The 13,310-nt window shown below is 49.6% G+C and overlaps 2 protein-coding genes across 2 annotated transcripts; one reads left to right on the top strand and one right to left on the bottom strand.

Annotated features, from left to right (window-relative positions):
• The first annotated feature begins 3,937 nt into the window (after positions 1-3,937).
• LOC119291189 lies at positions 3,938-9,007 on the top strand. The gene is made up of 5 exons (XM_037569900.1): positions 3,938-4,559; positions 4,693-5,031; positions 5,166-5,447; positions 7,312-7,539; positions 8,366-9,007. The coding sequence occupies exons 1-5, from the start codon at positions 4,134-4,136 to the stop codon at positions 8,714-8,716; spliced, it is 1,626 nt and encodes a 541-aa protein (XP_037425797.1). The 5' UTR covers positions 3,938-4,133; the 3' UTR covers positions 8,717-9,007.
• A 28-nt stretch (positions 9,008-9,035) lies between these two features.
• LOC119291190 lies at positions 9,036-9,588 on the bottom strand. The gene has a single exon (XM_037569901.1). It carries the CDS (start codon positions 9,525-9,527, stop codon positions 9,165-9,167), a length of 363 nt encoding a protein of 120 aa, XP_037425798.1. The 5' UTR covers positions 9,528-9,588; the 3' UTR covers positions 9,036-9,164.
• Positions 9,589-13,310: the final 3,722 nt, after the last annotated feature.

Raw genomic sequence — 13,310 nt, 5'->3', positions numbered from 1 at the left:
GGGGCAAGCCCCCTCCCCTTGGCCGCCTCCCCCCCTCTAGATCTCATATAGAGGGGGCCGTCCCCCTTCCCCCTTCTCCTATAAATAGATGGGCGAGGGGAGGGCTGCAGAACCACACCTAAGGTGCAGCCCCTCCCCCCCCAACACCTCTCCTTCTCCGCAAGAGCTTGGCGAAGCCCTGCCGGAGTACTGCCACTCCATCACCACCACGCCGTCATGCTGCTGTTGGAGCCCCTCTTCCTCAACCTCTCCCTCCTCCTTGCTGGATCAAGGCGCAGGAGATGTCACTGGGCTGCACGTGTGTTGAACACGGAGGTGCCGTTGTTCGGCGCTAAGATCGGAATCCACCATGATCTGAATCGCTTCGAGTACGACTCCCTCATCTGCGTTCTTGTAATGCTTCCGTCTCGCGGTCTTCAAGGGTATGAAGATGCACTCCCCTCTCTCTCGTTGCTAGTTACTTCATAGATTGATCTTGGTGATGCGTAGAATTTTTTTATTTTCTGCAACGATCCCCAACAGAAACGTGTAGTCTAATGCGAGCCAGCCCCCATATAAGCACTAATCTCATGAGTAGTCGCCTCTCCCTCAACCACTAAAATCACCACACCCCTAGATCTATCATCAATCTGTTTTGGCAAAACTTAAACATGAATATAATAGAATCACTTCCCTCTAGACAGAAAATCACACGTGGTAGGAATGCACTCCCATGGAAGGAAGGTAGTGCAAATGATCGATAAGTGCCCATTCTTATTACATCTTTCACACGAAGCTTGAGGGCGTTGAACAATATGGTGACCAGGAGTCTTACAAGTCTGACGAACTTCATGATTCCTCTTAGAATTGCTACCCTGGGCAGATGCAACTTGCCCTTTAGGAGGAGGGAGCTACTTCTTAGGTGGATGATGAGCTTTGTCGCCGCCCGTAGCAGCCGCGTGCTGGTCCGACTCGGCAGCGGTTGATGCTGGTGTTGCCAGACCCGGAGGCAACATTAGTGGAGGAATTCCCGTGCTCATTGTCACGCGTCCAGGTGTAATTGCCCCGGCTGAATTATAAGCCACTTTGTTAGGCTAAAAATAACATCTTGGACAGAGGTTGTAGTTTTTTTTTTGCACGGGGGCAGGAGTGGTGGTGATGGTTAAAAGAGTAGTTTATGTAGTATACCGAAGGAATTTTGACTGTATAAGGCAAATGTTGGAAGTCCTAGAAAGGTCATGTCTATGCCGAAAAAAACAAAATTGATGATTATTTATCTGTTGTGGCGCTGGTGTCAGAAAGGAATAGAATCAGACACGGCGACTGTCGACTTACTTTTTTAGAACGAAGGCTCAAGAAGAGCCCGATTTTGAATTAACAAAGCCATCAACTGGCCAGGATTACAACTCCAAATATCACCACTCACCAACTAAAGCAAAGAAAACAAACAACAAAGATACAAGGGCGCCAAGGAACAACTCACAATGCACATACTACAAGCTAGTAAGAAAGATTGGCGTAAAGCATATAGCTTAGAGATGCCACTATCCTCTAGCACGCCGAAAACCAAGGCGAAAGCAAAATCCTGGTCAGGAGAGAGCACCGACGACGATGCAAGGCCCGCCATTGTCAAGACCTGGGCTTGAAGAAAGACACATCCATCCAGATCCATCGTCAAAGAAGGCCCCTGCCTCCTCGCCTGGCTCGAAGGCGCCGCACCGTTGAGCGATGGACATGCTCACCCTAGAGCCTAGATGGATGGCCTCGAAGAAACCACTTGGGCGGAACCAGGTGTTCCCGACATGCCGACGACGGCTCACCTAGAGCAGAGCAACACCATATGCCAAAGTTCTGACTTGGAAGAGGGCGAGCGGTCAGAATGCACAAATGGGCAACAGCGAGGGCCAAGACCAAATTGGGAGCTTCGGCTCGCTCGACGAGCTGAAGTACAACCACCGTAGGAGGGGGAACCACATCCCTTCCCGTCCTGGAAGATCCAAGGGCACCAGAGGAATAAACTGCAGCCCGGCGAAGAGCACCATAACAACTTGACCTAGCACCAAGGAATACACCGCCACCAATGGACGCACGCTGCCGCCGCCGACACACTCCACCTACACCACAACGAAGCCCACAACCCGTCTTTGTTCCCAAAACAGCGTCTTCAAGAAGGTTACGGCGCCCAGGGCGTCGCCGCTGCCCAACAAAATTGAGGATTTCTCCCGGGAGACAAAGGGGAGGGCGATGGGGAGCAAGACCTGAACGACGCCTCCAGGAAGGTGCGCGGCGCCCGCGGGCGTCGCCGCTGTCGCCGCCGGAATGGCGGCTGGGGTTTCCCCCGGTCCTGCATCCAGACACCCACTCCCACCCGAGCAGACCGAGGCCCCTCGACGAGGCAGGCCGGATCTGGGGAGGGGAGGAGCTTGCTGGAGAAGAAGGGCAGTGGGGGCAGCCAGATCTAACACAGCCGGAGCAAACGCTGCCGCCGCGCGCTGGCCCGCATTCTTCGGGGATCTTGCCGTCCACACGGCCGAGAACCGCCGACCTGCGCCCGCGCCACCGGATGCCGAAGACGGCGACGCCTCACCAGCCGGGGCCGCCGCCCCAGATCCAGAGGCCCCCCACGGACGAGGCGAGGCGGCGAGGGCCCCATCGCCACCTTCATCGACGGCGCGCCAAGCTTGCTCGGCGTCAGCAGTCTCCGGCAGCGGCGAGGGGAGGGCGAGCAGGGGAGGGAGGCGGCGGGGGTAGGGTTTCGCCCCTCGGGTCGCCCGAGCGGGGCGACACGAGCGGGTCGACTTATGCCCAACTCCCTCGTAAGCCAAGTTTCTGAGATGATTACTGAATGGTAGCATACAAATGTTTCCGAGCATAAGCCCTCTGCGAGAACAAAACCAAGTTGAAAAGTCCCTCCCACTGATTGGGTGATGATCAATACGAATGCAACTTTTATTAGTGACATTACAATGGGAGGGTGGGGATGTATTGCTCGGGGCGCGTCCGGTGAAGTCTTGTTTGCTGCGGTAGGCAAGCTGACCAAATTTCTGAACCTCCGCAAGTGGAAACAATGACCCTGTTGAAAGCATTACATTTGGCGGAGGATTTTGGAATGGGACGAGTTATCTTCAGTACAGACTGCCTGGCCCTAAGTCAAGCTATCGGCTCAACTTCTATGGATCATGCAAGATTGAGGACCCTATTCCGTGAGACAAAGTTCCTGTTTCGTATGAGTTTTATTGAGTACAAGGTTGTTTTTCATCCCCGTGAGTGTCATGTGCCGGCGCACTTGCTTGCTGGTCGCGGTGTGAGGCTAGAACCAGGAAGCTACCGTGTTTGGCTCACTAGCTTGCCCACTGATGTAATGGGTGTTGTGGCCGTCGATTTGGTTGAGCCCACTAGCTAACGGAATGCATGGTGGTTTTCCACGTCAAAAATAAACAAAATGTGATGATACTTCAACAAGCTGATGGAGGAATGTCCCACAAAATAAAAAAGAAAAGCATGCGTGCAACGGAATTTCCTCAAGTACCAATAGCCTCATGTTTCATTTGCTCTCTGCTCTTGGCAAGCACACGCAAGCGCATTCTATACTACGATTAGACAGACTCGTTTGAAAGAAAGATGCTGCCGCAGCTTTGCGCTGCACGAGTGGCCGCTGCTGCTGCTGCGCAGAAACCCAAGCTGCCAAATGTCCGTCCGGCCCAGGCCTCCCAACAGTCAGTCACCCAAAACTATACTGTAGCACCCAGCAGTGCCGGCTGTCCGCTCGATCCCGTCCGTCCCCTCGCACCATCAACCAAGCAGTCCAGTCATTGCACAATCGCCGCTGCGTCGGAGTCCCGGCTGGTTCTGGTGGGGCCGGGGGCACGGCGGTCATTTCCGCGCAAAGATCCTTTCAAATTGTGGCTTTTCACGGAAAACGAGACACACCGCCTCCATTCCCCTGCCCTGCCCTGCCCTGCCTTTTTTTCCTCCTCCGACCAACGCCTTCCCCGCACCACCAAAAGCACCCGACCGTTGCCACATAAGCCCCGCCCCCCATCGAGGCAAACAGAACCCACGCCACGCCACGCCCATCCGTCCACGTCCGCACGCACCCCTCGCCACCCGCGCTCTGCTCTCCGCGTTCGGTTCAAACCAAGCGAGCGTCCTCGATGTCCGCGCGGCGGCCGGCCAGGGCCCAGCACGCGACGGCGACGGCCACGACGGTCACGCCGCGGATCCTTAACCTGGCGAGGAGGTCGTCGGCGGCGGGCGGGAGGCCGAGCCGGAGCGCGCCCCGGCCGCAGCAGCCCCGCCCGGCGCCCAAGGTGGTCAACCTCGGCGCGCTGTTCGAGATGGAGCGCCGCGTGCGCGGGCTGGAGTCGGCGCCGGCGTCGCCGCCCTGCTCCCACGGGCCCGCCGCGCGGCCGCGGGAGGACGCCGCGGAGCAGGAGGAGAAGTGGCGGTTCCAGGCGGAGATCCTCCGCGCCGAGTGCAACTTCCTCCGGATGGAGCGCGAGGTCGCCCTCCGCAAGCTCGACTGCCACCGCGGCCAGATGGAGGCCGCCCTCAAGACCGCCGTCGAGACGCTCGCCTCGGTACGGCGCGTCAAAACACCCACCTTTTTGGTCATCTCGATCGAACTTATTGCCTGATTCGTTGCGACAGAGTGATTGATGATGGTGGACTGGTGGTTGATCGTACTACTTTTGGTTATGGATGATGCAACAGGGGAGGAAGAAGATAGACGCAAGTGGCGAGGTCGGCGTGGCGGCGGCGTTGGAGGAAGGGATCGAGGACCTGGAGGAGATGATGCAGGAACTCCGGGTGGAGAAGGAGAGCGGGAGGAGGGCGATGAGCGGCATGCGGGAGCTGCGGCGGAGCCACGGCCGGAACTTCGATCGGCAAGCATCCTCGCTCCGCCGGCGCCTCGAGAGGATGCCACCAGCCGACGCCGAGCCCACTATCAAGGACATCCGCGAGATCGCGCGCCCGCTCTCCCCACCGCCGCCTCCGCCTGCCGAGGACGACGACGGCGATGACCACGTCCCCAGCGCCAATCTGTCAGATGTACGTAACGCGTCCAGTGCAGATAACACGTACACAGTGCCGCCGATCTTAATAACCGTGGTGAACTTGTGATGTTTGATGATCCATTACTAAAGGTGCAGCATTTGCGCGAACGATGTACGTACGCGTTGCAGGTGGAGATGCTTCGGGTGAAGATGGAGGGGATGTCGAAGGGCATGCGCGACAGGATGGCGGAGTACAGCCGGCGGCTGGAAGCCGTCGCGGGCGGCGGCGACAACTCCGGCTGCCAGTCCAGGAAATGCGGCAGCCGGCACAGCCGTAAGGCGAGCGCGTGCAGCCAGAGGAGCTGGAGCGGCAGCAGCAACGCGAGCAACGGCAGCAATGCGGCGGCGTTCCGGCAGAACGCCTGGCACGGCGCCAGCGTGGCCTCCGAGAAGCATCAACACCCGCAGAAGGTAGGATTCAAATTTGCTCCTTGCTTACTGCTCATAATACTGTTTTAGCCACTACGCTCAGTGCTCCACTAGCCCACTTTGCTTATCTTATTATCCCATTGCTTCGTACCGAAATCAAGATTAGTGTCCGCGCTTAACTTGCTGGCGTAGTTATTACCAGTACTACCACGGAGTGTTGCTTGATTAGTGTTGGGCACCCGAATGTCGTTGACTCGGGTGGGTACAATACAACTACTGGTCAGCGACTTGACGGCATTATGAATCCACGATCAGATTGGGTCCCTTTTGTCTCATCGGGGAGTTTTGAAATGGCCTGCAGCTAGCCCAAGATGAGTAATTGATCATGGATGCATGCAAATGCAAGCCTGTTGCCTCTGTGTTGTGGCCTTGTGGGGATGGCATGTACAGGGTTTTGCACTGGTTTCCTAGGGAGATGAGTAATTGATCTGATCAACCGGGTCCACCACAGATCATCCATCCATCCATCCATAGATTGGCGCGGTCGATGGGCAGCCACCCAACAGCAACACGAGAGGTTAATGGCACTTGTGCGCAAAAGCAAAACCTATCATCAAATCCATGGATTGATACGACGGCAGTGCATGCTTCTGTTAACCACTGTTGGAGTTGATGGGGCGGATGGGATGATGGGCCAATCTTCGTTTCTTCCACAATAGCTCAATACTGCTACTCGTAGCCGTAGGCGATTCAAAAAATAGCTTTGCCATATGATCTCCCATGATATGATTTGAACCCGTCAATGATTGTTAGTTGGCCCACACTGTCAGTCAGTGCCGTTGCCGTTGGTGGTCCTGGGCCAAGGGTTCTCCCTTTCCCCTTACTTTTGGAGATTGTCCTGGGTCTTGGAATTTGGAAATATTCTGCTGCCTTTCTTGTACTATTGCTCGTGCGAGACCTGTGCCACTGAGATACTCCTCTGTCAATTTTAAATCATTATTGTAGGCTGTGTTCTAAAAGAAAAAAATGTTATAGTTCTGTGAAGTGCGTATTTTTATATAAATAAAATGGTTGGTTCTGTTCTAGAGGAAAATGATCTAGTGGTAGTAGTAGTAGTTCTGAGCATTTACTTGTTTGTCTATTCAAAAAAAAAAGTTCAACTGAAAAGAAGTGCAAGCCACTTTGGTGCTGAAATGTGACATTGCCATGGCTGATTGTTCTGAATGGTTCACCCACGCCCAATGGGCATGTTTAAATGCAATGCAAGTGCAAATTTGAAACTTTAAAGGAACTGCACTTTTTTGCAAGAGAGAGCACATGGTGGTAGCATGGTTTATGATGTATCTGGGCCATGTATGACCAGTGAATAGGACTGGGGTGCCCACAACAACAAGAAGAAAGCTAGCCTTTCCTGTCTTATGCAAAAGGTATGGGCCAGGCCCAAAGGCCAGTGAATAGTATTGAGGTGCTCATTGTGTGTTACTGTACAACTACTACCGCAATAACTATTGTGCCACTGGACTGGACCATCTGATCTGCTCAAGTGTGCATTTTCATTGCACTGTCAAACTTATTTGTTGACTCAAGTTAGTTTGAATTGGCAACCCTTGCTTGTTCATGTCAAAAAAAAGAGAGAAGGTAACTCTTGTTTGAAGGGGCATTGCATTCACGGATCATACAGCTTGTAATTATGGCAGAGATATCCACCATTATAGGCTTTCAGCTTGGGTGGGCACAGCAGGGCTGCTGGATTTGGTTGACATATACCGGGGAAACTTTTATTGCGCTCTCTCACTCTGTACATTCTTCCTTTTTATGGCCCAAAGATGCATGCTTTGAGTACGTGCACAGAAGAAAACTCGAGTCGAGTTAAATTATGTCCTGCTAAAATCTTTTCTCCATGCAGATTGTGGCTGAAGACTGCAAGTTGGTGCGCTCTGGAAGCTGCTGCGACTGCAAGGAGATTGTGGGGAAGATAATGAAGCAAGTGAGAGCGGAATCGGAGCAATGGACTGAGATGCAGGACATGCTGGAGCAGGTCAGGCTGGAGATGCAGGAGCTGCAGTCTTCCAGGGATACATGGCAGCGCCGTGCCATTGCGTCTGACATCAGTCTTGGTTCCTTGAATTCTGAGGTCAGTAGCCTCTAATTATGCTTTGCATCTTCAGTACCTAGAAACGCTTCTTGGGTTTACAAAAGTAATTTTAGTTGTTGAGGCTCTGGTAACTGCATCGTCCTTTACATACTGGTGTGCTACTAATGGCACTTACGTGCATCAACTTTTGGAATTCAGAGCAAGATGTATTGGCTGAAACAAAAGAGTACTCATTTTAACTAGGAGTTCTGTTCTCGCAAAAAAAAAAAAAAGAGTAGGAGTTCTGTTCTTGCGCCTAAAGATTACAACCTTGATTTCTTACTCTACAGTAACTTCTCTCTGAAAACAAAATAGTGAATGTGTCAGATGGTTTTCACTTTCAGTGAAATTTCGATGAAATTCACTGAATTTCATAAATTTCAGCAGTCGCTGAAATATTTAACTTTCGGGCAAAATATTTCAGCAATTTCAGTAGTACACATGAATCCAGTTTTTTTTTAAAATCAAATATTTAATTGAATTCAAGTGAACATTTTGGTCTTTTGACCGAAACGCAAGCCGAAATAGCTGAAATTCACTGAATTTCGGTTGGTGCTGAATTTGTTCTGAAACTGAAAGTGAAAACCTGTCAGAATCCAATGACGAACAAGTCTTTATATACTAAAGTGCAAGTTCAGACACACTGCTTTCCAGTTTTATTTGGAATGGACTGCATGTTCAAGGCTCTGGGAAAATCTCTAGTTTCAGAATGAGTTTTCTTTTCAATAAAAGTTTCAGAATGAGTTGAACACACCCATTTTCAGATGCTCATATTATAGCCAGTGATGTTGTTATCTGAAGAAAATCCTTGTTAACATTTCACCAGATGCTGGAGTGGAAACAACGCGCGCAGGCGTCGGAACAGCATGCTGAAGAGCTCCAGAAGAAGGTCTCGGAGCTCCAAGGCAAGCTGCACACCTTCAAATCCCATTTCCCCACCCCAAACCTGCCCAGCCGGGCATGGTCTGAGGCTTGCAGGATGGAGAACCCGCGGGCAGCCAGGGCTCAGCACCACCACCGGCCACCGCAGCAGCAGCAGCAGCAGCAGCAGGACGGCGGCAAGGAGAAGGAGAAGCACGTGCTCATCTGCCGCGTGAAGCACTCGCCCAGCGTGGTCCCGAGGCGCTCGCCGCTGCAGGACATCGGCAACATCGCCTTGCCGCGGCGGCAGCGGTGAGCGCTGACCATCCTCTTCTGGAACCAAGGTTTCCGGCAGGAGTGGGGAGAGATGAACTCTGTCACTTTAGTTTAGTTTAGCCTCTAATAAAGTAATTTACTACTGCTAATCTAATAAGTAATCACCACGACTGACTTCTCGTCAGTCAGGTCTGTAGTGGTGAGTAGCCACTGAGCTCAGCTGGGACGGAGTTACTTTGCGTAGTACAGTGTCGAGGAATAGGCGCGATCAGTCAGAGGTGTATGTAAGGCGAATGCCTCTTTTTTTCCTGAGATTAATTGGCAATTTTGTTTCCTGCTTCTTCCAAGATCTGGCGATATGCAACTTCTCAACTCAGAATCATGTCTTGCACGAGAAAAAGTTTCTTAGATCATCTAGAGTGATGAACTACAAGTACAATGATAACAGCAGATGCTTTGTTGGCGCTAAATACATCTAGGAATTTGAGCTAGTGATTCATCATGGAGACCCAGGCGCAGTATGTGCACACGATCTTCTGGGAGATGTAGACGTAGACGGCGAAGGAGAGGCTCATGAGCGCCACGTCCTTCCAGTCCCCCTTCTGCTTCGGGCTCAGGCTCTCACGCACGTCCATCCCCGCCTTCACCACGCCGCTGTGCGCCCTCTCGGCCATGGTCACCCACCACGCCCTCTTCTTTCCTCCTCCTCCTCCGTCGCCGCCGATCGGCGGCTCGGTCGGGGGGCGGTTTTGGCAGCGGAAGGAGGGTCTTCGCCTAGGCACGGCGGCGTTGCGCCGTCGTGTCAAGGCTGGGGACAGATGTGGAGCGGTGATGGTGGTAAGGGAGGCCATTGCATGCTGCGATCTTGAGGAGGAGTACTGGGGGTGTGATCAGGGAATGGTGTTATGTGGAGTTCTCCAACACGAGAGGATAAGTAGCTCAAGACTACGGGAGGAGGAGAAGGGAAGACAGTGACAACTAGGCGTGTCATTTAGCGGCAAGCAGGCTGGCAGTTGGCCCAAGCAAGCTCATACTCTCGAGATATTTTGTACAACTTGGTCAAAATCACACTAGATTTTTTTTTTGAGGGAACAGAAGGATTCTACTGCTTTAAAAAAAGTAATACAAAAGAGAAGAGTTCAATGAATAAAAGAATAAAACAACATAACAAAGCCATAGGTTACAATGGTATAAGCATCTCATACAAGTGAGAGAATCCATCTGGATTAATCGAATCTATTAACCCAATCTTCAAAAGTTGAGTATTGTTTCCTCGTAGCTCTGTATGTAAACCAATGGAGCTCGTCCTTGAATCATTTTTGACAACGGTATGGGCTTGGGGTCATCCCTTTGAAGATGTTGCATGTATAACAGACAAACTTGTATAATTTTTTTGCAGATTATCTACAGAGCCACTGCTTGGATCCGTATGTGGTTGTTACTCACTCCTGTAAAAGCTAGGGAGTCTTTGGTTACTGGGTCTGTCCGATGGAAGATGGTAGCTCGGGTTATCTACAACTGGTTTGGATGGCGGTCCAGTAATAGGATAGGTGTTTAGTCATCTCGTTCCATTTTCGCCGGCTGTGGCGTATTATACTTTTTTTATTTTTCTTCAGCTCTGAGCGAGCTTGTTCTGGATCACAGACTTTTCGATCACTTTTCTTAATAAAGGGCTGCATGCATCACTCTAATGTAGAGGTCGAGGGTAATCCTCCTTTTCTAAACAAATCCCTTTGAAGATGTTGTCATTTCTTGTGGTCTAGATGGCCCAAGAAGCTAGGATAACGATTTCAAATGCGAAGGGAACGTTTAGCAAGGCCGTCAATTTCAACATGCAATCCTTCATCAGTAGGCCTCCAGTTAGGATAAAGATGAGACCAGCTTACCTTTGCTAATGGGCAGCAAAAAAAGAACATGCTCACATGGCGCAACTATAATCTAGGATGAAAAAGTGTTTGCTCTGCTACATTGCTCTTGTGTTCAATCTATTGCGGAGGAGCAGCCAAAGGAAAATCTTGTGTTTCAATTGGCAACAAGAATCCCAAATCCATTTAATTGCAAACATAACCTCATGTTCCCCAATAAGAAGGGAATAAATCTTGGAAACTTGGAATCTTTGCTCCAGCTGGGATTTGCCAAATATTTGAATCTTCCACTAACTACACCTCTTGGATTTGGTGAGCTAGCTCAGATACTGTGCAAAAGCCTCTTCAGAGAGGGGTAAATGAAAATTTTCAGACAAGTCCCGAGAAAGCCAAAAATTGTGAATGGAAATGTGGGGATTTTTGGCAAAAGAGTGTGGTGAGTCCAACTTGAGGGCGGATTTTTGTTGGAAATATGCCCTAGAGGCAATACTATTGTATTATTATATTTTCATATTCATAATTATGTGTTTTTATTATATGCTATAACCGCTATGATCGTAGAATATGTGATTCAATGGAAAACTCATATGCACATGTGAAATGATAAATGCATAAAATAAAGGTTCCTAGTCTCGCCTCTAAGACTAGCTCAAGTGTTGTTGGTGATCACGTTTTCTGGATCTTAGGATATCGTTAAGTGTAATTATAGTCTTGAAACAACATTGAGATTATGACGTTGGAAGAACGATCGTATTCAATCAACTCAAACTTGTTTGTTATGAATTGAGATTATATCGTCGGTAATCAATTGTAATAACACAGAGTGTTAGCTTGTGATTTTGCTCCTTAGACCATGAGAGTATCGTAGTCACTTCTTACCACATGGTAGGCTTTGGGGTTGCTCAAACGTCACCTCGAACACGGTGATCATAACGACAACTTACAGATTCATCAGAAAGTTTGACAAGGGACTAGATAGCTCGAGAGAGGGTCTTGCTCCTCCAACGATGGATATATATTATTAGGCCCCTCCCGGTGTGACGATATCCATCATTGTCCGGCCAGACATAGGTGACTTCGTCACGGGGATGCTGGAACACGATAACGAGAAAAGTGAACAAAACCAGTAACGAGGATATCGGTATAGCTAGCATAGTTATGACTCAAGAGGATATCGATGCATCCCGGGTTTTGTACAGTATTGCGAAGCAAAGGTAACATCACATGATAACCAAAGCTTTACTCGAGTATCATTCGTGTGCTCATAGGGACCGATATGGACATCGACGGTTCCGTTGTCGGTCATTGAACAAACAATTTCATTCATGTCTGTACGTTACCGAACCTACGGGGTCACAAGGTTAAGTAAATCATGATCTGCTAAGTATTAGTAGGACGAGAGTGGTGAGAATATATTTTTGGAATTGTTTCATTAATATTTGGAATAGTTCCAAGAGGATCCGTAAGCGTTTCGGGGTCCTTGGAAGGGTTTCGGGGAGTATGAGGTAATACCGAGTATTACTAAGAAATAATATATAGGTTGGAAAATTTCTCTAGGGATGTTAAAACATATATGTAATGCTCTGAAAGTATTTAGAAGAATTTTATACTTAATTTAATGTCAACGGGCCTAAAAAGGCCAAGAGATGGAAGGCAACTTGGGCCCTTGTGGCTCAAGTGGGGAAGGCGCATCCCTTCTCTAAGGAAGTGGGGCGAATCCTAATAGGGGAGGAGGTCCAACTCCTCCCCCCTTTGGCCGGCACCCCAAGGAGGCTTCCCTTGGTGGATGCCTATCCCTCCCCCTCTAACCTATATATACTTGAGGTATTGGCCATAATTGAACATACAAATTTTGGAGCCTCCTCTAGTTCTTCTAGTTCTAGTTCTAGTTGGTCCTTGTTGACTAATTAGAGCTAGGATAATCCTCTTATCCTCATAATTAGAAGCCCTGTGTGGTTCTAATCTACTCCCTCTAATTCTCCAGCGGCGATTAGCTCTCGACGGCGAAGTGCTGCCGGATCGTGAAGGCTGCACGATTGCAACCAAGTAGAGAGGCCGTGCTTTCGGTCTTTAGTTCAAGGGACTGTTTGTGGGAGGTACAAGGGATAATTCATCGATGGTTCGAGGGACTCCAAGTATGATCGACACCGACACGTTCTTCTTCCGTTGCAACTCGGTGACGGTAATGATCGTGATCCCAACCCGTTATGCATCTTCATATTGAACTTGGGTGATCGTAGATGCGAATTTATTTTGCTTTCTACTACGTTTCCCAACCATTTGATCATTCCATCTATATGCCCAACACAGAATGTTGTGGCGATCTTGAACAGAGCAAGCAACCAGGTCTTTATAAATGGGTAGAAGTTTAAGACATTCTTTCCCCCCAAAGGAGCAATTATCCAATTGAGTTCGAGGTATCCCTTGTGAGCAATATGCTTTCCAAATGATGTTGTGTCCATCTTAACCCCACAAGTATAGAGGATCGTGACAGACTTCGAGGGTAGCATTTCACCAAAATTTATTGATTCAATACAAGGGGTGCCAAAGAATATGTATAAACTTTAGCAGTTGAGTTGTCAATTCAACCACACCCGAGAGATAACTTTCTTGCAGCAATTTATTAGTAGCACAATAATACGATAGTAGTGATAGAAGAATAACAGTAACAGTAACAACAACAGTAACAAGTTTGTACAATAGTAGCCAAGTAACAGTAGTGATTTCAACACAAACAATAGTAGATAGGAGTAGGCATGGAGTAGCGAT

Source organism: Triticum dicoccoides, chromosome 4B, assembly GCF_002162155.2.
Source record: "Triticum dicoccoides isolate Atlit2015 ecotype Zavitan chromosome 4B, WEW_v2.0, whole genome shotgun sequence".
NCBI classification, from domain to species: Eukaryota; Viridiplantae; Streptophyta; class Magnoliopsida; order Poales; family Poaceae; genus Triticum; species Triticum dicoccoides.
Note: the sequence above shows the minus strand (reverse complement) of the source record. Positions and strands in the feature narration are given on the sequence as shown.